Raw genomic sequence first — 22,485 nt, 5'->3', positions numbered from 1 at the left:
AATAAACAACAAGGAAGTTTTAGGTTGAAAAGTGCCAAAAACTGATAAAGTTTAAGGGATATGAGGACTGTTACAAGCAGCTGTAATTAGTCAATTAGAGAACAAATACTAAAATACCGGGAAATGACCCAGCCATTATATTTAGTGCTGTGTATGTTGATGCAGAACCTGTACCAGAACCGGCTCTTGAGCCTGGCTGCCATGGCCTCCCCAACCTGCAGTGACCAGTCCCGCCAGCGCTGCAAGGGCGCAGCACGTCACAGCTGTGGTCCAGACACATACGCAGTCAACGGTTTGAACCAGGAACCCTTCATGCTGGGGTTGCAGCGCTCCACCAGTGACACTGATCTGGTCTCACCCGAGGCCCGCTCTACGCTCACTGTCAGCTCTGCCCACTACACAATAGGCCAGTCTGAAGATTTGGTGGTCACATGGGACATCAAGGAGGAAGTGGATGCTGGAGACTGGATTGGAATGTATCTTGTTGGTAAATTGGACATGACTTAGTGTATTTATTTCCACCATTTTCAAATTTCAATATATTAACATTTTCTTAAATGTATTATTTAAATGTTTTCCAAATAATGTCATGGTTGAATTATATCATTTCATGTTTTCCTATGTTGTGTTAGAAATAGTTCAGAATGATAAAAAACGATTTCTGGCTCAAGAAACCAAAAACGTCAGCAAGGAAAGTAGAAAGTTGGAAAGTAGAAAAATGAAAATGAATTCTGTGTTGGTGGACGATTGGCATGTTCTCATCTCTCTTTCTAGATGAGACTCTTTCTGAGAACTTTCTCAACTACAAGAACCGAGGCATCAGTGGATCTCACAAGGGACAAATAGTTTGGAAAATCTATTCCAGCTCCCACTTCAGAAGCTGTGAGTATCTCTAAAAACACCAGCAACCAGTAGAGAGCCATGAGCTGTTTCACATCCACAAACTAAATCTATTGCTGTCTGGCTCTGTTTGAAGACTGTAATAACCCAGTAACACAATTGAGCACACTCTTAATACTAATATTTAGTTGCGACAGATTTTGGTTTAATTACAGCATTGAGACTTCTTGAGTTCCCACCTGCCATCATGTAGTAAATCTGGTGATCCTGAAGTAAAGTCTGACTGTCGTAGTAGGATTTTCCTCTTGTTTTCTCATTTGCATCCTTTATTTAAAGGCATAGTTTGCAGAGAGGTTGCAAAGGATCATTGTCATCTAGTTGTACAAAGGTATCAGTCAGGGAAAGAGTACACATAAATCCACATTCCATTCATGGCTCAAGACATTATGCCTCTTGAACTTTTGTTCACATTTTATCACATTACAGCGACAAACTTCAATTTATTTTATTTGGATTTGATGGAACAGACAAACAAGTGCATACTGAATGAGCTGCAAAGATCCATGGCTCAGGTGGGAGAATCTGTTGACAAAAGAACCATCAGCACCGCACTCCATTTATATGACCTTTATGAAAAAGTGACAAGAAATAAGTCAATGCTGAAATAAAGCTAGCGGAACTCCTACAAGCCACGTAGAAGACACAGCAAAAATATGGGAGAAGGTGCTCTGGTGACATGACACCAAAATCAGATCAAAGCATATTCATTTCTGGGTCAACAAGCAAAGAATCCAACCTTTCAGTCTCCATGAGAGAGTTTACTATAGGGCTTTGGAAAAGATACTCTCACTGGTCAAATAATCCTTGGATTCAAGAGGAGCAGTGGAGTTTTGGCCTGATCTTTGCTCAGAACTGCTGAGGGGTTGTTTTACTTTTGTCTTGTTGATCTAGGGAAGACTGTCTCCCAATTCATGTTGGATACCAGGGTAGTACAGGTTGATGGAGATGCTTTAAAGGGTTATCCAGTACCTGTATATCAAAACAATAAAAATAACAAACCATTGATCACCAGTGACCTTTGAGGTCTGCTTGAAGCCTGTAACAAGAAAAAAGAGCCTTCAAGAAGGGAGACCTGGAGAGCAAGCTCCAGCAGAACAATATCCGAGGTGGGTTGTCAAGGATGAAAATTACAGGGTTCAAGCAAAAGGAAGATCAGATAGATGGTCTGGGCAGAGCCAATGAACTGTGGCTAAAAAAAGAGTGGAATGTTTAAAATGTTCAGTATTTTTCAAAAACATTGTCACGTCTTTTCAGGAGAAGTTCATGTACGGTTGCCTTCAGGTTTCTGGAGTTAATGTGTTTTAAACACAGTGATTATACTGCCGTGCTAATTAGTTTCTAAGATATCTGCAACACATGAGCTAAAGTTCATGCAAACCTGAGCATAATTACTCAGCATTTTCTGGTGACTGGTGCACACTTACATGCTCATGGTTATTTCATTTGAAAGGCTACCTAAATGTTTATTTACGTATTTCTATTAAATACAAATACTGATTATTTGAGCAATATGGCCAAAAATAATGAGAAAATCTTAGTCTTAGTTTGTGTGTAAAGCTGGTAGACACATATCCCATAATACTTATAGCTGTAAATAAAAACAAAATGAGGAAAAACATAAGCTAATGTTGCTGGTGGTGTAACACTGCTTATCAAAAGTGATGTCTAAGCAGCACTAAGCTTGCTGCAGATTTCAAAATTCCCTTGTCAAGTCTCTTATTACCTTTTAGGTTATGCTAAAAGTATCATTTATGTTGCAGGGCCTGCTTGCAAAGGCACATCTCTGAGAGAGTGCAAGTCAGAAATAGTACACAGACACTGTGTTTAGGAACATGGGGAGCTGTGAGTGTATACATACATGAAGAACAATAAATCACATCAACAGGAAGTGGTGCAGGTGTTTCAACTAAGCAAGGGAACAAGAAATGACAGGTGGACGAGCTGTTTAAAGATATTTTTTCAGCACTAATGGCCTTTATTTTTAATTTTTCAGACAGTAGGCAGACAGGAAAGAGGGGTAGACATTTGGCAAATATCACTGGGTCCAGGACTCGAACCCTGGACGGCTGCTTTGAGGACTGTAGCCTCCATATAAGATCACACACTTAACCCCTACACCATCAATGCCACGCCCCTGGACGAGCTGTTTCAGAGCATTTAGCTTCCAGCAACAAGAGGGGTTTTGCTAAACTGTATTAAGTGTTGATCTTCTCCCAAATATGGATCTTAGTTGCCATAGTCAAGCCCTGATCGATTCATCATTCTTATTCAGACTTCACCTGATGGTAACATGGAACCATACAGTGTGTACTAGACTCAGCCGCTTTTAGTTGATAATTGAAAAATCGGAATACACCATGTTTATAAATGCAAAATCAATAATCATGACGTCTGTTAACATGCACCACACTTATTTCAGTAGAAGAAGAAATAGTACTTCTACCTGTGCTGAAAAAACAAACAAACAAACAAAGAAGTGTGCTGGTTCTGATTTCCCAGAATGGACCAACACTAGGTAGGCTGAGGCTTTCCATAATTGAGCTATAGGCTCAGCAACCCATGATGTTTTTGTTCCTAAGTTACAGGATGAGAGGGGTTTGCTACTAAAGGCCGAAATGTGTCACATCGACATAGGGCACACTCAGGTCAGTTTGGCCCAATCAGACTGAGACGATCGGAACAAGTGTTTACATGGACACGGTTCCGGATTGTGGATCGACATCAACCACCCCTCTTGCTCGGAATACAGTTTCTTCATGATTGAACAGAATCAGATCAAAATATTCCAGTTGGCACATTTACATTACAAATTTTTTATCTGATCGGCCCTTTATTTTGAATAATTATGTCCATGTAAACATGCAAAATAATGCTAGGTTTCGTTTTAGTGCAGTTGCCAAGCTTACAGAGTCATCGAATTCTTCAAAGAGCTGTTGTAGATGCTGATGGCTGTCTTACAGCAGATCAGAAGAAGCCTCTGACTGAAGACACTGTTCTTGTAGGACAGTCTGATGAAGAGGATGCTCAGGGTTCTCCATAATGTTCTTCATTTTATGAAGACTCCTTCTTTGCACAATGATCTCCAGAGGTTCCAGAGGAGTCCCCAGAACAGAGCCAGCCTTCTTTATCAGCTTGTTGAGCTTTTTTAAGTCCTTGGCTCTGATGCTGCTTCCCCAGCAGATGATGGCAGAAGAGATCACACTCTCCACAACAGACTTATAAAACATATGCAGCATCTTCCTGAAAACACTGAAGGACCTAAGCTTCCTCAAGAAGTACAATCTGCTCTGTCCCTTCTTGTAGACGGCTCCACAGTTGCATCTCCACTCCAGTCTGTTGTCCAGGTGAACACCGTGTTTATAGTCCACCACCTCCACTTCTACTCCCATGATGGAAATAGTGTTTGACCTATTCCAGTTTCTCTTAAAATCTACAATCATCTCCTTTATTTTATTCACGTTTAAGATGAGATGATTGTTTCCACAACATGCCACAAAGCGGTCCATCAGCTCCCTGTACTCAGCTTGTCCATCTCTGATCCACCCCTCAACTGCAGAATTATCAGAGTATTTCTACAGATGACAGGAGTATGTCTTGTACTGGAAGTCTGAGGTGTACAGAGTGAAAAGGAATGGTGAGAGTACAGTCCCCTGTGGTGCTCCTGTGCTGCTAACTACCTGGTTAGACACACAACCCCCCAGTCTCACCAACTGTGGTCTGTTTGCCAGGTAGTCTTTGATCCAGGAGTTGTTGAGGCCTCCACCTGAGTCTTCTGGAGTTTCTGACAAAGGAAATCAGGATGAATTGTGTTAAATTCACTGGAGAAATCAATTAACATGATCCTCACAGTGCCGCTGGCTTTGTCCAGATGACAGTGGGTTTGTTGAAGCAGGTGAATTATGGCATCTTCAACTCCAACTCTACAGCGATAAGCAAACTGAAGGGTGTCCTGTTATTATTATTGTCTGGTTACTCATGGGGGCCAACAGGAGTCTCTCTAGGACCTTCATGGTGTGGGATGTCATGGCAACAGTCATTGACAACTGATGGGGGAGTTTTCTTTGGTACCGGAACAAGACAGGAGGTCGTCACAACACTGGAACATTCTTCTGGGATAGGCTGAGTTTAAAGAGGTGCTGCAAAATCCCACAGAGTTGCTTTATAATTTATATTTACATTGATTCTATTAAAATTCAAATTAGTGCCATCCTCCTGAACAGAGGACTGTTTTGAGCTAGTTGAGCTTCCTGAGTTAAAAATATTAGCTTCATCTAAACCTTCAACATTTATGTTAGACCCAAATCCCAACCAAATTATTTAAGGAAGTGTTCCCTTTGATCACCAGCCCCATTTTAGATATCATTAATCTATCCTTACTAAATGGATACGTAGGCTTTTAAGGTTGTTGTAGTTAAACCTTTACTAAAGAAACCTTCTCTTGATCAAGAAGCCATATAGAACTGCAGACCTATACCAGTCATCAGTTCTTATCAAAAACTCTTGAGAAAATAGTTGCTAATCAAGTGTGTGAGCATTTCCACAGTAATGACTTGTTTGAAGAGTTTCAGTCAGGTGGCAGAGCTCATCATAGCACTGAAACAGCACTGGTGAAACAGGCCACCATGCCTCATGTTATTAAAACCACCAGGCAGCATAGGATAAACTTCCACTGTTGTGAGGATGATACTCAGCTATATTTTTCCATAAATCCTGCTAAATCCCATCAGTTAGGCAGACTACAGACATGTTTTGAAAATATAAAATCTGGATGAATGATGATTTTAAATTCTTACACAAGAGAAGTTGCTGACCTATGACCAGCACCTTACTTACACTGGATGCCATTTATTTGCCTTTATGTTTAAATGCTGTTTTTATAATCCAATCAGCTGTTGGAGTTTAGGAAAACGTAGACCATTCAAGACTACACCCAACCAAGTATTATATTTGTGTTTACTGCTCAGTAAACCAGATAAACAGAGGATTAATTGAACCTTGTTTCAGCTCATGCAGTGCTGCTGTGGGTTTCCCCTGCTCCTGTCCAAATGTCAGTGTGTGTCTGGTGAAAACAGGCAAGAAAACATGGAGCTTTACTGTGACCTTAATCTGCATGTGTCCCCCACAGATCTGGGTTTTCACAGCTGCACACAATCTACAAGTGGTTAATATCACTTGTCCCTTTAAAGTCATTACCATTGTGCAACCTCTGCATTTTGTTTCTTGTAATATGCAGTTTCAACATGAATACAGGAAATTCTCATTTTAGTTCTGTAAAGCTAGGAAGGACACATTTAAAATTTTTAGACTTATTTCTGTCTTGTTGTTTGTTACATACAAACACATATTGACAGGTATACAGAAAATATCAAGGAAAGACCAGTTCTGAATATTTATTGTATTCTTTTTTTCACAGCTGAGACCCAAGTCTGCTTCAGATACTACCACGGTGTCACCGGAGCTCTGAGGGCCACTACACCCAGTGTGACCATCAAGAAGAACTTCCCACCCGTGAGTCTTATTTCACATCCTATTTTTTAAATGAAACTGTTATATCCTTTGTAATTTGTCAATGTGTACTTTGCTGTACTATGTCACAGAGGTTTGCAAAGGGGGGTGGTGTGTGGCAAAAACAATTTTAAACAGATGGAAAGATCAGAGTTTCAGGTTAGTTTGTTGGCTTGAGTAAGCTGGACTAGCGACATTTTATAGATTCCAACGTGGATTCCGAAGCCTTTTTATCTAGTCAAGATGCTGAGGAATACAGCTGTGGTAGAGAAGGCATTCTAGCTGCAAGGGCTTCAGCCTAATGAGCCAGTATATCACCCTGATATTGGACAAGCCACGAGAGATGCTAATGTGGAGGCCAAGGCTAAAACGAGCCGTGACAAGGATGATCGTCTTAAGAACTTCTACTGGTACAAATCTATCTTCATTGACTTTTTTTTGCATGTTTGGCAACTTGTAAATTCCATATTCTGCTGGTCTCATCTCAATTAAATGGCATGGTAGCGCAGTAGTCCCACAGCCGGCATTCAGATTCACAGGGATATTTATTAAATACTCCACACAGTTTGGAAACAGTGAGGAGGGCTTCAATATGTGAATCATGCAAAACTGAGTGGGATGCTGCATTTTCTAGCCCCTTTCCTCATACTGTAGCCAATAACATACCTGGATCATGTTCCATGTGCAGTGTCAGGCTAACTGGTTAGAGTGGGCCCATGGTCACTCTGTTTTTCCGTTTTTGGCAACTGCTGCAACAATTGCTTTGCAGGTGCTGAGTATTTGAAAATAAAATCTTTCCATTTTACTCTGTCATGGTTGTTTTCATGAGTAAAACAAACTGACGCACTGTTGTTTATAGGGTACATTGTGTGATTTTGATACATTTCACATAGGAACATAATCCTATCCAGTTTGTTTCGTTTTGTGGATGGGTTTATGTGGTTTAATTGTTTGTTCCATTTGTACTCAAAAGTCTTATTTGTCAATATAAAGAAATCCCAAGGTGTCACAGAGAACACAGAGCTTGAAAATCCAGTATGACCACCCTATGTTTGAAACATTCTGGTAAGTGCAGCAATAAAATATTTATGTTTGTGCTTATTTCTCCCCCAGAAATATTTTATTTAGCTGCTCTATTGTCCATACAGCCGACCACCTTCTCTGGCATCTTATTTAACAGACTATAAACCATAAGGTATAACAGAATGTTTTTGTGGCTTGGAACACTATACAAAACACATGGTTTGGGACCAAGAACATCATCTTAAATGTTTGAGAGAAACTCCTAGAAAACTTCATGGAAATCAGAGAAAAAAATTGCCAAAACCCAAAGTATTTAGTTGATGCACCTGTGTCCATTGGTGGCTGAGAACTGTAGTTTTTTAAACTACTTTTCCAGACTTTTAATTACAAAATTCAATTTGTATTGCCAAAAGTATTTGTCTGTGGCAAAATACATCCTTTATATTCGTCACATTTACGAAATTCTGTCTCTGTAGTTTTCCCAGTTGTGTTTGAAAATAAAGAAGAGAAGCTAACACATTATTTCCATCAGCTGACAGAAGTAACTGTCCAACAAAAGGTTTGACAAATAAACATATCTAAGCAATGTAGGAATTCATGAGTTTTAATAAAATAAATACATTTTACCAAAAGAGGCTAAATAACAGCTGATTGAGTTTAAGGGTTTTTATGGCAAATTATGATTGTCCTGTTGTCCTTCAAAAGCCTGTAAGTCATAGAGAGGATGTTTAGCAGCGATTGAATTTCCATGATTGCCCAAGCATTGTGCTGTTGTGGGCCCCTGGAAAATGCTGATGGGGCCAAAACCTGATCTGCACTTTCTTCCTGGGGACGGAGGAATATAAATAACCACAGAGGAGGCAGGATAGACAGGGAACGAGCAAGCACAGATAGCACCAATCAGTCCCTTCAAGGTAAGCCTGCCAAGCTTCTGGAGGCCAGGGACAGTGTTGTCTCTTCTTCGACAAAGCAGGAAGCAAGAGCTGAAGAAATGTAACGAAGGCCCAGCAGCATTAATCTGGCCTGCTTGATGTTTACTGCAGTTGGTCAGAACTTGTCAGATGCTGTAGCTGGAGAAGATCCAGCACTCTGTGAGTGAGGGTAATGGACAGCTTGTGTCTTCAGCTGGGACTGCTGCTCCCAGGTCAGCCTGCGAGGAGGAGAGGGGCGATGAGAGGGAGGAGGACAAGGCTCAGCCGGATAACCCGGGTAACTTTAAAGATTAACGCTGCGTTCCTCAAGTTTCCTAAGTTATATTCTGAATCTTTCTGCATCAGCATTAGAGTCACTGTTGTATTGCACAATGTGATCTGTTAAGCGTGGCAGACTTTATGCAACTCATATTCTGTAGCCTTAATCTTGTTTTAGATTGTTGCCTGTCGGATACAAAACTGGAATTATCGTTATTAAGGGATGTGCTGTCATTCAGCTGACTGGAGTCTGAAGGCAGTGTGACAGAAAACTCTGTAGAGGAATAACATTTCTTGCAGTGCAGAAGTCACACTAAAACTTGAAATTGTTTGGATGGAACTGGGTTTGCAGTTAGCTTTCAGAATTCTGACTCTTGCTGCTCTCCTCCAGACACGCCCTTTTCATTTAGGGGGAATCCAGCACATTTGTATGTATTTCAGTTTGACATTTACTTTTACAACCAGTTTTTAAGTAAACAGAAGATTTAGAGAAATCTAACAGAAGGGACACAAATAAACCACTCATATTCACATTTCCGACCTTGATTCTACTTGTTTTGATTTTATTTGTACTTTATTGCTTCACATCTCTCTAGCAAGTTGTTTTTTTCTGTAGCTGTAAGCTTCTCACATGGTCCACAGTTATTGACATGGGTCCTGCAACTCAGTAGGGCACTTTGGGAGAACAACACTAGGTGGTGTTGAGGTGTTGATCCAATATCTTTGTTGGACCCAATACGGACTTCATTCTTGGTTTGGATATCAGGCTGAGGTCACTGTTTCATTAACTGATCCTAATGCCATGGTTGGGTTGTGCTGCGACCCAACCATGGGTTGTGACTGTGGATGTTTTAGCTTACAGCCCAAAAATCTCATTAATCTCATACACTGTATATAAACAGATGTATCAAATATATCAATAGATTTCTATTTTGTACTTGGTAGACGGCTGAAAGTTGAAGCGTACAGTCAGGAACTTGTTACAGGAGTCTGCAGATTGTGTAACGTTTTCTGGTACAAAGAGCACTCTGCTGCTTAGTATCAGCTTCTTTACAGATATTCTAGTGTTAAAAAAGAAGAAAATCCTGGACAAATGTTGGTTATTAATTGTGTGACAATATTTAGTGCGATGGAGGTGATGTCAAATGGTGAGAACCTGCAGAGAAAACTCTAGAGCTCTGCAAAGCAGCAACAAAGAGTTAGCATCAACACAATGGCTAACCAGATCACAGAAAGTTCCTTTGTTTTATTCTTTAGGACTTTCAAACTATCGATCATGGAGTATGTAGCATCTGGAAATGTTAACCTTTTGGAAGACTGACATGACATAAGGTACCATGTTTACAATTTAGCAAATAAACAGACTGCTTTGCATTGCTAACAGTGCTACAGAGCTAATTGGTAATTGCTTAAAAGAGTTAAAAACCAGTTTTAAAAATGTCACCAAAATGCTTTTGACTTTGTTTTACTAAAGTAGTTAACACACTATTTGGTATGACTTCTCCCATCTGGTCCCAAGTCCACTTATTAATAATTAAGGACTCTTCATTGCAAAAAAAGCTTACATTACACTGATAGAGTGATACTGCTGGTGGCTCATGCAGCTTTGTAGATCATTCTACAACATTGACACCCAAAAAGCAACAAAGTTGACAAAGGAAAAATCCATTGTGCCTAAGGCCACTCCTAGTCGGCTAAGCTGGCACTGACTACAGGCATAAATTGATAATTCTGAGCTTTATCTTACAAATATTAAAACTGTTAACGATATGAAAACAAAATGCAGCAGTACTGTATAGCTAATGGTGCCTCAGATATTTAATGATATTCATAAAAACGTTCTGTATCAGATAATATTGTTATTGACAGATATTTAAACTCATATTGAATCAGAAAACAAAAATCCTATATCAGTTTCTTTAACCATGCAGACTACCTCTTTAACTCATGGGTAAACACCCAGAATCTTAGTTACAACTGGAAATAAATTGACCCTAACAAATATTTAGCTAAATAGGTAGTAATGTAAGGAAAAGCTAACTTCCTAGAACACTTTTACTTCTGCCAAGAAAAGTGATTACATTTCCTGTCAGACAAAATCTAACAGAAATTGTAATTCTGTGCCAAGTTCTTGTTTTTAAAATCATTGCAGTTATATGTTGTATAAATAATTCACTCTGGAAAAAGAACTGTTCAAATACATAAAGATCCAAAATTGTAATGACAATGATGAGTGAAAATAGATATAATGCTGCTAAAATATGTGTCCATGTTTTGTGTCTAAGCTCAAACCTTAACAGCCAACCCTTGTAGAATATATTTAGTGGCTTTTCTCTGTGTATTTCATACTTTACATCTTTATCTATGGAATATAATTGCTACTTTATATAAGAAAATCAATAAAATTCTGTGCATTTAGTGGAAGATAGAAGAGCTTTCTTTGGGGGAAACATTAGAAACAGCTAGTGCAGCTTACTTTGGAGCATGGGTGGCCTGCTACTTCTGGACGTGGCTCTAGTCCAACACACCTGAATCACATGGCCGATTCTACATGCACGAGTCCTGCTAGTAATCTAATTATGTAAATGTTACAAGACACTGACCCTCAGGTACTGGAGTTTCACACTTGTGCGTCCATCAGTCTTGTATTTCAGGGCACCACATGGCTCAGTGGTACAGCAGGTGCACCTTATGCAGGGGCTACAGTCCTCAACGCAGCTGTTCCGGGTTTAATTCCAAGCTTTCCTTTTAAAAAAACTGGTGGTGTAAGAATCATTTTTTGATATTTTCTTCAAGAGGTTGAGAACATTTTTCATCAGTTGATCTAAGAGTGGCTTAGACACAATAAAAATCTGGTTCTTTTGGTGCATGATGATTAGTATAACTACAGCTTAACATGGTTAGTGTTTTGGTAGTGTTCAGCTCTATATGTGTTAACACAATGCCAGAGCAGTAAGACATCAGCAATGACCTTAAAGGGCCAATTGTTGAAGCAACTTTGGCTCAGAAAAGAGAAGTCATCTTGCAATCCAAAAGTTGTTTGTTTGATTCTGGCTTCCTCCTGCCACATGTCGATGTGCCCCAGGGCAAGGCACTTAACCTCAAGTCGCCTACCAATCTGTGTATTGCTGTATGAATGTGTCCGCGTTTGTCAGTGCAATTGGGTGAATGTGGCTCTAGTGTAAAGTGCTTTGAGTTGTTGTTATGACTGGAAAGGCGGTATATTCAGTCTATTTACCACACATTTAGTGTTGCCACCCATCAGTTTTGGAAAGGTTCTAAGAAAATTTCCAAACTATTTAAGTCTATTATTCTACAATAGAAAGATTATTCACAGGTGAAAAATATTGCCATACATGCCTATATTCCTAGGATAGGAAGTTCTAGCAAAGTCAGCACCAGGTCAGACTGTGCAAAGCTCAGAGAAGTCACAAAAAGCCTAAGAACTACATCACATATTGAACAGCAGTGTTTCTTAACCCTGGTCCTCTGGGTCCACAGTCTCATGTTTTAGGTGAGTTTCTGCTTCAGCACACCAGATTGAAAGGATTCCATTACTTTTTCAGGGTGCCATCAAGTGCCACAGAAGCCTGTTAACCCATTCATGTAAGCCAGCTGTGTGGCAGCAGGGAACCATCTAAAACATGCAGGACACTGGGCCCTGAGGACCAGGGTCAAGAAATTCTGGATTCATTTAACATTCTGAAACGTAGAGGCAGACTGATGGATGGATGGACAGATGGATGAAAGAATAGTTTTGCAAAAAACTGTTCTAGACATTTGTATGAACTTACTGTATATTTTTACCTACGATGTTTTTAAGACTTGTTTTGAAAATCCTTTCTTCTTAGTTGTGGTTCTCCTAGGATCTCGGGTTTAGGGTGTCAAGGCAAATCTGGTAAAAACGTATTCAAGCGTACCTTTTCTAGGTACACTTGCATAACAAGTGTAGGTTTTTAACTGTAAAAAAATATTGCTGAAATTATTTTTTTAATTAGCTCTTATTTGAATTCAGGTACACTTTGCCAATTTTGACTGTTTTGTATAGTTCCATTACATTAAGTATGTAAAAACTGCTGCTTATAAAAGGCTGATAAAGTTACCAAAGTTTGTTATTGCCTTCTAACAACAATGACTCGACTTCCTTATCTGTGATTCCTGTTGGATGGATGGATGGATGGATGGATGGATGGATGAACATAATCCCTAGGTTTGGTAATTTCAGCTGCTTTCTCTGAAGGCACACAAAGACCTTGAGCATGAACTTGTATGATCATCTGACAAACACATTGATCCATGAACAGGGGGCCCAGTTGCATATTTTGCTGCGATGACTTCCAAGACACTTATGTTTTTTTCTGTAGACCTCCTGGGAGTGTTGCTAACATAATCACTGACAGAGGAGCAACAGCAGGTCTCCAGGGTCTAGTACCGTCTGGGAGACCAGTCATTTAAAAAGGCTGTGATAGGGCACCTGATTCAGTACCAGGAGTCACATCGGGACAACCTAAATATCAATGCATTAATTCTTATGTGATTTTATCAGATCACATTTATGTCCTCAAAAACATTTCCTTGACTCTTATCTTAAGGAGTGTGTGGATTCATCACATTGTTTTAAAAACGGTTGAAAGAACCTTAAATCTGAGAAACCAAAAACTTGGGTTCTAAATAATTCAGGGGACCTCTGAAATGTCTGGATGCCCATTTCACAAATTTGATGTTGAGGAAAGCATCCACTCCAAAGTGGAGCTGACACAACACATCAGTATTTACAGTTCTCCACTTCCCTTTCTCCTCCCCCATCAATCATTATCTTCCTCTTCCTGGCTGAAGAATCAATGTCAGAGTACTAAAGACAGAGTATTGATCACAGGGCACTGTAACTGACATTGAGCTGTTGAGATGAAGATGTGCATTTTAGACAATCAAAAATGTACATGGAATGTTGATGCTGCTTTTTTGCTGTATTTACCGGTTAATTGTTATTGGACTGCAATGTCCCACTTTCACTAGCATTAAAGATTCACACATGAGATATGAAAATACAAAATAGATTGAGTGGACCGGCAAGGAGTGTCTTTTTGTTCTTTAGATAACGGAGCGGTTCTTAACTACTCCCACCTGTTTGTGTCGTCAGGTATCGAAGCCAGTGGTTAGTCCTGAAGTGAACCACGGACTGGGAAACAGGAGACTCATTAACTTTTCCCTGTCAGGTAGGCTGCTAAGCTGTGTCCTTTCTCAACACAACATCCTCATCTGGCCCTCTCTTCATTCTGCAGGATGACGCTTGAGCATTTTGAAGAGTTCAAGACGTTTTAAGGGTTCTATTGGTTAAGGTTACTGTCAACAAAAATGTATGTGTAGGTGTCAATAAACATGAATAAATTTAAGATTTGTATTTGTGACTTGTCAACTTATACACACACATGACATCAGATGTTTCTTTTGTGAGAATACAAGTTTAGTAGTTACAAATAAAAGTTACAAAGTTGCAACTTTGCAACAACAGAAGTATGAATCACAAATTTACAAGTACGAATCTAAAACCCCTGATGAAGCTTTTACATGCCTTACCAGTTGGTGACGGTAATGCACCTGAAAGTTATTCGCCAGTGGGTGTTCAATTCAATTCAATTCAGTTTTATTTATATAGCGCCAATTCACAACACATGTTGTCTCAAGGCACTTCACAACAGTCAGGTACATACATTCCTATTAATCCTAATAATTAAACAGTGCAGTCGGAGTTAGCTTTTGATTCAAATTGGATAAAACGTTTTTCTATCTAAGGAAACCCAGCAGATTACATCCAGTCAGTGACTTGCAGCATTCACTCCTCCCGGATGAGCATGTAGAGACAGTAGACAGTCACTGGTGTTGACTTTGCAGCAATCCCTTATACTGAGCATGCATGTAGCGACAGCGGAGAGGAAAAACTCTCTTTTAACAGGAATAAACCTCCAGCAGAACCAGGCTCAGTATGAGCGGCCATCTGCCACAACCAACTGGGGGTTTGAGAGAACAGAGCAGAGACACAAAAAGAACACAGAAGCACTGATCCAGAAGTACTTTCTATGGGAAGGAAAAGTAAATGTTAATGGATGTAGCTCCTTTAGTCGTTTCACCTAGAAAGAAAGAACAGATAAACTAAAAGAGAAAAGAGAGAACAAGGTTAAAAGCTGAAATAACAGCAAATAATGCAAAATTGGAGAGTAGTGTGAGAATGTAGCGAAGAGGGTGAAAGTGGTCGTTAAGTCCTCCAGCAGCCTAAGCCTATAGCAGCATAACTACACAGATAGTTTCAGTTCAGATTATTTAGTTAAACGGCGCTTATTTACAACAATGTCGTCTCAAGGCACCCCACAAAGGGTCCCACTGATGGTCATTGTTATACTAAAAACCACAAGGATTGGGATACCTCTCTCTGTCAGACTGATCACAACCATCGGAAAAGAGAAGGGGTCACACAGGTAGCAGAAATGGAGGGTGTGTTTGCACCTCAACCATAACTGAGCCGGTTTAGGCTAGACCTGACTCCCCCTTACTCCAACCAACAGGGAGGGAGGAAGCCACTCTAACTATAAGCTTTATCAAAAAGGAAATTTTAAGCCTAGCCTTAAAAGTAGACAGGGTTTCTGCCTCACGGACTAAAGCTGGGAGCTGGTTCCACAGGAGAGGAGCCTGATAACTAAAGGATCTGCCTCCCATCCTACTTCTAGAGACTCTAGGAACCACCAGTAAACCTGCAGTCTGAGAACGAAGTGCTCTGTTAGGAACATATGGAACAATCAGATCTCTGATGTATGATGGAGCTAGATCATTAAGGGCTTTATATGTGAGGAGGAGAATTTTAAATTCTATTCTGGATTTAACAGGGAGCCAATGAAGGGAAGCTAAAATAGGAGAAATATTATCTCTCTTTTTAATTGTCATCAGAACTCTTGCTGCAGCATTTTGAATCAGCTGAAGGCTTTTAACTGCATTTTGTGGACATCCTGATAGTAACGAATTACAATAGTCCAGCCTTGAAGTAACAAATGCATGGACTAGTTTTTCAGCGTCACTCCTGGATAGGATATTTCTAATTTTGGCAATGTTCCGGAGATGAAAGAAGGAAATCCTAGAAACCTGTTTAATATGGGATTTAAATTACATGTCCTGGTCAAAAATAACACCAAGGTTTTTTACTTTATTATCAGAGGTCAATTTAATGCCATCCAAGTTAAGTGATTGATTAAGCAGTTTCTTTTTTAAAGACTCCGGTCCAAAGACGACAACTTCTGTCTTGTCTGAATTTAGAAGCAAAAAAGTTCCTTCGAAGGCCGTATTTGTAGACCGATTACAGCGCGGCGAGGAAGGTTGTCCCAATTCATGAATCATTCCGAGACTCCCTCAAATGCGGCCGACAAATGTGTCCTTATTTTGCCCGATTTGAAGGATGGGTCGTGAGTATCTTTCGCTGCCCATCATTTCCCATCATTCATTGCGGGTCAAAGCGGATTGGTCAAGCAGGGGAAGCCATGGCGGACCATAGCAGCAAAAGTTGTGAGTAAATTGTGGAAAATTACACTTTCTGTGACACAAATTAACTTCTACAATGTTTTTAGTGCGGGAATATAACTATGTAGACGTGAAATATCTGCTTGATTTATCTAGACATCGCTTAATTTCAAACGTGCTCCGACGTGTTCGGAGTTTTCCGCTCCCGGAATAGTAACCGGCTCGCCTCGCCAGCCCTACCGCCCTACCGGCGGTGAGGCAAGGTAGCCCGGTAGAGATCTGACCGGACTATCGGCACTAAGCTCCCGCTGGCAGTCATCACAGTGAACGTTTAACACAAGTGATTTCTAACAGTTTATGTTATTATTTTAATTGTTACTGAAAATCGATTTAACATTTCAGGTGATATTAAGGTTAACCAGAATAAATTGACAGTTTTATGTAATCCAACTGTATCGCTGGAGAGTGTGATTGAGAATAAATAAGCTTTTCAATATTCATTTTTAATGAAGAAATGTGGTATATGTTTTAAAAATTTATTTATAATTCAGTTAGCATTATAATTTCTGATTCCAGGTACAATCCAGAGACAATCATGTTCAGGTAAAAAAGATGTTTGATTTAACTAGCCAATAAACAAAGAGATAGCAACTTTATGGCTAATGTATGTCGACATATCTTAAATTAAGACAAATGTCAAATTTAAAAAGGCTTTATTTTTGCTCTGATATTAAGCAAGATTTTTGTTTTTTGGTATTTTTATATTTTGTTAGGTACAAAGGAGCAGACGGGCCAGTTTATTAAGCTCAGGGGTGAGAATCACCACCTTTTTACTGGAGCTAAAAACTGGAGGTACAACAACATTCCTTGCAGTCAGTTTCTGTCCAGTTTCAATAACTCCTATCTTTCTAACTTTCATAAATATCCATCCAGTGATTAACATACTTCTTTTGGTTTAGGACAATTCTGGACAAGATGGGCCAACAGGGGAAGGTCACCGCCTTTGCAGGCCAACACAATGTGGGACAATTTGAAAAAAAAAATAATAATTTAGAGTATTTTCAGAAGTTCTCATGTCACACACAAATAAAAAAATATTTCTAAAAGTCTTGTTGGTTTCTTTGTATAGTAAAATTTTTTTTTTATTCCCTCTAACTTTAGGATTGTAAGTATCCAGGGTCAGGAGAGGGAGTCAGTGAAAAGCCCACTGCTGCTACTTGGCCCTGGTTTGTCCTTATGGATGAGGTGTTGGGACAGAGGTCTTTCACAAACCTCCTGTCCTGATTGCCTCCATCCCTGAGGACCCTCCAGGGCCAAGCGGAGCGGTGGGCAACCAGACGGAGAAGGAAGACAGTGAGCCAGCAGGAAGGGGTCAGAAAAGAAAGAGGGACAGAGATGATGGAGTTGATCAGGGAGGACATGAGGGCACAGAGAATGGACAGACTGTTTTCCATCTTAGAAAGAATGGTACTGAAATAAGGTGCTATATAAGAAATAATATTAAGTTTTGTTCAGATTGTTTCTTAAAGTTTTAAGGTGTTCTAATAAATTTAAAAATTGTTTTTGTCACTAATGTTATTTACATTTGATCTAACAATACATCAACTTCATTTAAAGTTATAAACAGAATTTATTATGAAAAATACAAACAGCACTTTAAACAGAATGGGGGAAGAAAACATTCAAACAGATCAAAATTACAAGAAACAAAAGGCATAAAATAAAACTATGTACAAGTATTTACAACGGCGACAGCAGGATCACCCTGAGTGACTGGTTCCTGGAAAAACCTCTTCAACAGAACAAAGAGGCAGATGTCTTTCTGAACAGAAAGTCTGGCGGTGTGGCTAAATCTCTCGCAAGGTCAGAGACTTGGATGGGATGCTGCAACTGAGACCTGTGGTTAGTCTTTCTGGATGGTGAGCGAAGCATCACACAGGTGGTCTGCAGATGTTTGTGATGCCTCTCTCCGCTGTCCACGGTATCGTCCATCAAGTGGGTTTAAAGGGCTGGCTGAATTGACGGCTGCCACATCACTAAGAGGTAATTGGAAAAATGCAGAATTAGAAGATGGTGCTCACAAAATATTACATTTAGTTATACCCCTCAAACATTAATCACATCTATAATATTATACTTGGCTGGACACCTCCTCCAGGGCAGACACCTCAGCTGAAAGCTGGTCCTGCCAGAGAGCAACGCTGACTGCCTCAGTCCAAACCTCACCCTCATCCTCTTCTACAGCCTCCTCTGGGTCATCCTCTGGGGCCATGACATCCCCAGCACCAAGGCAGATGTTGTGGAGGATGGCGCATGCTGTTATGACCTGAAAACAATTTAAAAGAGGGTGCATATGTGTATGTGTATATATTATGTATAATGTATATATAAAATGGATCTAGGTCAAAACTTACGTGAGGTACAAAGGTGTCCTGCACCTCCAGCGCTTGCAGGAAGATGGCCCTGAATCTGGTTTTCATCATTCCAAAAACACGCTCTATTATAGAGCGTGCTTTTGGAATGATGGCTGTTAAAGCGCTGGGCTCCCACACCTTGTCTTGTCCTCTTGTTGGGAGTGATGAGGGGGAGTGGATATTGGAGGCATGGGTACCCTCCATCAGCAAGGATAAAATGCCCTGGAGGAGGATAAACTGTACAGTGGGCTGTGGCGGAGCACCCTAGAGTCATGCAGTGACCCAGGCCAGCCCACATACGTGTCAATAAAATGGCTCTCAGAAACTGCTTGCAGGATTATAGAAGGGAAGAGTTTCCTGTTCCTGTAGCAGTGACCATCAGGGCTGCTTGGACACCTGATGAGGATATGGCAGCCGTCAATTGCACCCACAGCTTTAAGAAAAGCTCTGTGGCGTGCCAGCCCTGCAAACTCACGGGACACTGCCTTAAGTCCTCAGGGGTCTTTAGAAGGTAGATGACCTGGTGACGAATAGCCACAATCTCCTCTGTAACTCTGTGGACGATGCGATGGACAGTAGAGCGAGGCCTCCCAAACACTCTGTAGGATGTGCCACATGCCAGCCAGAAAAGAAAAACCAAGGTCTCAATAGGAGCACCCCATCCATGTCACCTATCCTGGTGCAAAAGATTAAGCAGCACTGCCAGAGACTCCCTGCTCAGCCGAAAATCTGGCCTGGTGTCCTCCTGGTTGAAGAAGCGTTTCAGGACTGGGACACTCAGGTTGATCCTGCAGTAAATGGGTCTGGTCTAGAAAAGGGAAGAATGGAGATGGAAAAACACATTATTTTTAAGGCATGATTCTGGATATTTTAAGTGATCAAAGCAAGTAGATACCAACACACCAAAACACTGCATTATTATATAATTATCTAAGAACAGCCAGAGGGGATCAAATACTTTATAATTCCCATCTATCTTAAAATGTAAAGTTGTTGTTTTTATATATATATATATAAGATATGTCGACATACATTAGCCATAAAGTTGCTATCTCTTTGTTTATTGGCTAGTTAAATCAAACATCTTTTTTACCTGAACATGATTGTCTCTGGATTGTACCTGGAATCAGAAATTATAATGCTAACTGAATTATAAATAAACTTTTAAAACATATAGCACATTTCTTCATTAAAAATGAATATTGAAAAGCTTATTTATTTTCAATCACACTGTCCAGCGATACAGTTGGATTACATAAAACTGTCAATTTATTCTGGTTAACCTTAATATCACCTGAAATGTTAAATCGATTTTCAGTAACAATTAAAATAATAACATAAACTGTTAGAAATCACTTGTGTTAAACGTTCACTGTGATGACTGCCAGCGGGAGCTTAGTGCCGATAGTCCGGTCAGATCTCTACCGGGCTAGCTCGCCTCACCGCCGGTAGGGCTGGCGAGGCGAGCTAGCCGGTTACTACGCCGGGAACGGAAAACTCCGAACACGTCGGAGCACGTTTGAAATTAAGCGATGTCTAGATAAATCAAGCAGATATTTCACGTCTACATAGTTATATTCCGGCACTAAGAACATTGTAGAAGTTAATTTGTGTCACAGAAAGTGTAATTTTCCACAATTTACTCAGCTTTTGCTGCTATGGTCCGCCATGGCTTCCCCTGCTTGACCAATCCGCTTTGACCCGCAATGAATGATGGGAAATGATGGGCCGCGAAGGATACTCATGACCCATCCTTCAAATCGGGCAATATAAAGACACATTTGTCAGCCGCATTTGAGGGAGTCTCGGAATGATTCATGAATTGGGACAACCTTTGTCGCCGTGTGTAATCGGTCTACAAATACGGCCTTCGAAGGATGCAGCCCCTGAGGCTGACTTCCGGGTCAGCCTCAGTGTTGGTACATTCCCTTTCCGGTTGATTTTCTGAAATGTAAAAGTGTTTTCTGAAATGTAAATTTGTTTTCTGAAATGTAAATTTGTTTTCTGAAATGTAAAAGTGTTTTCTGAAATGTAAATTTGTTTTCTGAAATGTAAATTTTTTTCGGTACTTGTAAAAGTGTTTTGCACCCCCCGGCCACCGTAGCAATCAGAGGATAACTGGAGCAGCTGAGACAAAAGAAAAGAACAGAGCAGGGGAGAAAAGACAAATAACATGAATGGACATGAAACCCTAAGGAACATTTCAAACAGAGAGCTAACAGGAACCAATCAAAATGTTAAAGGATCATAAGAAATACACAAAAGAATGAACTAAAGAAATACACCTAACTTTGGAAACCATTTATCCTTTTCATTGTATTACACAATTTTGTACTACGTTGTATTGGTCTATCACATAAAATCCTAATATGTTCAAGTATGTGATTATAAAGTTGCAAAATGTGCAAATGTTTAGGTGGATGAATTCTTTTCTAGGGCACTATATGTGACTCTAAATCCTTGTGTGTGATTGGTCATCCAGCTGCGTGTTTTACATACTGTATATACAGGGGTTGGACAATGAAACTGAAACACCTGGTTTTAGACCACAATAATTTATTAGTATGGTGTAGGGCCTCCTTTTGTGGCCAACACAGCGTCAATTCGTCTTGGGAATGACATATACAAGTCCTGCACCGTGGTCAGAGGGATTTTAAGCCATTCTTCTTGCAGGATAGTGGCCAGGTCACTACGTGATACTGGTGGAGGAAAACTTTTAATTTTTTAATTCTGCCGTGATTTTTGGATACAATCTGGGTTAGCACCCGAACTTGCCTTTCAGGCAGCTTCCTGTTGGGTCCACAGTTAATCCTGTTGGATGTGGTTCGTCCTTCTTGGTGGTATGCTGACATTACCCTGCATACTGTGGCTCTTGATACATCACAAAGACTTGCTGTCTTGGTCACAGATGCGCCAGCAATACGTGCACCAACAATTTGTCCTCTTTTGAACTCTGGTATGTCACCCATAATGTTGTGTGCATTTCAATATTTTGAGCAAAACTGTGCTCTTACCCTGCTTATTGAACCTTCACGCCCTGCTCTTACTGGTGCAATATGCAATCAATGAAGACTGGCTACCAGGCTGGTCCCATTTAGCCATGAAACCTCCCACACTAAAATGACAGGTGTTTCAGTTTCATTGTCCAACCCTTGTAAATAACCAGAATCACGCTATTACCTTATGAGAGCCATATTATGTGTCACTCTTTAAATCGCAGGCTGGCTCCAACCAATCAGTTAAGAGCTCATTTTCTGTCTGAAACCAGTCTGACCCTTCTTCCTTGCTGTGAGATGAAGAAATGTTCATTAAGTATTAAAACCGGTAGTGCAGATGACGGATATTTTAACATCTCATCTAAATTAACTACACTGGTGGAGAAAGTTTTTCTAATGTTTTATGTATTTAGATTTAAAAAATCAAAAAGTGGCAGTATTAAAATTTGTTTTGTATTATATTAATATTATTACCTCTATGTGTTTGATTGTTAAGTAGCTGCCATAAGAAATGAGGCAAACACCTTTATGTCCTCAGTTAGATAAAACTTACCTATGCATTCTTAAATGGAACCCAATGCTATCCTTCTTCCTGTCTGTTTGTTCCCCATGTGTCAGACATCCAGGCCGTTGGGCTGAAGAAAGGGATGTTCTTCAATCCGGACCCATACCTGAAACTCTCCATCCAGCCTGGAAAACACAGCATCTTCCCCTCACTGCCGCACCACGGCCAGGAGAAACGCTCCAAAGTAGTGTGCAACACAGTCAACCCCCAGTGGAGCTCAGAGGTCCGCACACACACTCAAAACACACACACACACACACATACACAATGTTATACATGCACACACACACACACACACTTGTAGTGTTTTCACATCCTTTTAGGGACCTTCCATATATTTCTAAACCTAACCATTAACCCACATAACCCATTTCACATTGTGTGGACCA

The 22,485-nt window shown here is 40.2% G+C and overlaps 1 protein-coding gene across 1 annotated transcript in view; it reads left to right on the top strand.

Moving 5' to 3' along the window:
- The window catches only part of LOC124857913 (E3 ubiquitin-protein ligase HECW1), a 210,636-nt gene that overhangs the window by 25,303 nt on the left and 162,848 nt on the right, over positions 1–22,485 (top strand). The window contains exons 2-6 of the mRNA XM_047349491.1: positions 166–487; positions 775–882; positions 6,314–6,408; positions 13,759–13,834; positions 22,150–22,319. Coding sequence (XP_047205447.1) covers positions 166–487; positions 775–882; positions 6,314–6,408; positions 13,759–13,834; positions 22,150–22,319 — 771 coding nt within the window. The remainder of the gene's footprint in view (positions 1–165; positions 488–774; positions 883–6,313; positions 6,409–13,758; positions 13,835–22,149; positions 22,320–22,485) is intronic.

Source organism: Girardinichthys multiradiatus, chromosome 21 (assembly GCF_021462225.1).
Source record: "Girardinichthys multiradiatus isolate DD_20200921_A chromosome 21, DD_fGirMul_XY1, whole genome shotgun sequence".
Classification (NCBI taxonomy): domain Eukaryota; kingdom Metazoa; phylum Chordata; class Actinopteri; order Cyprinodontiformes; family Goodeidae; genus Girardinichthys; species Girardinichthys multiradiatus.
This window is presented reverse-complemented; position numbering and strand designations above follow the sequence as displayed.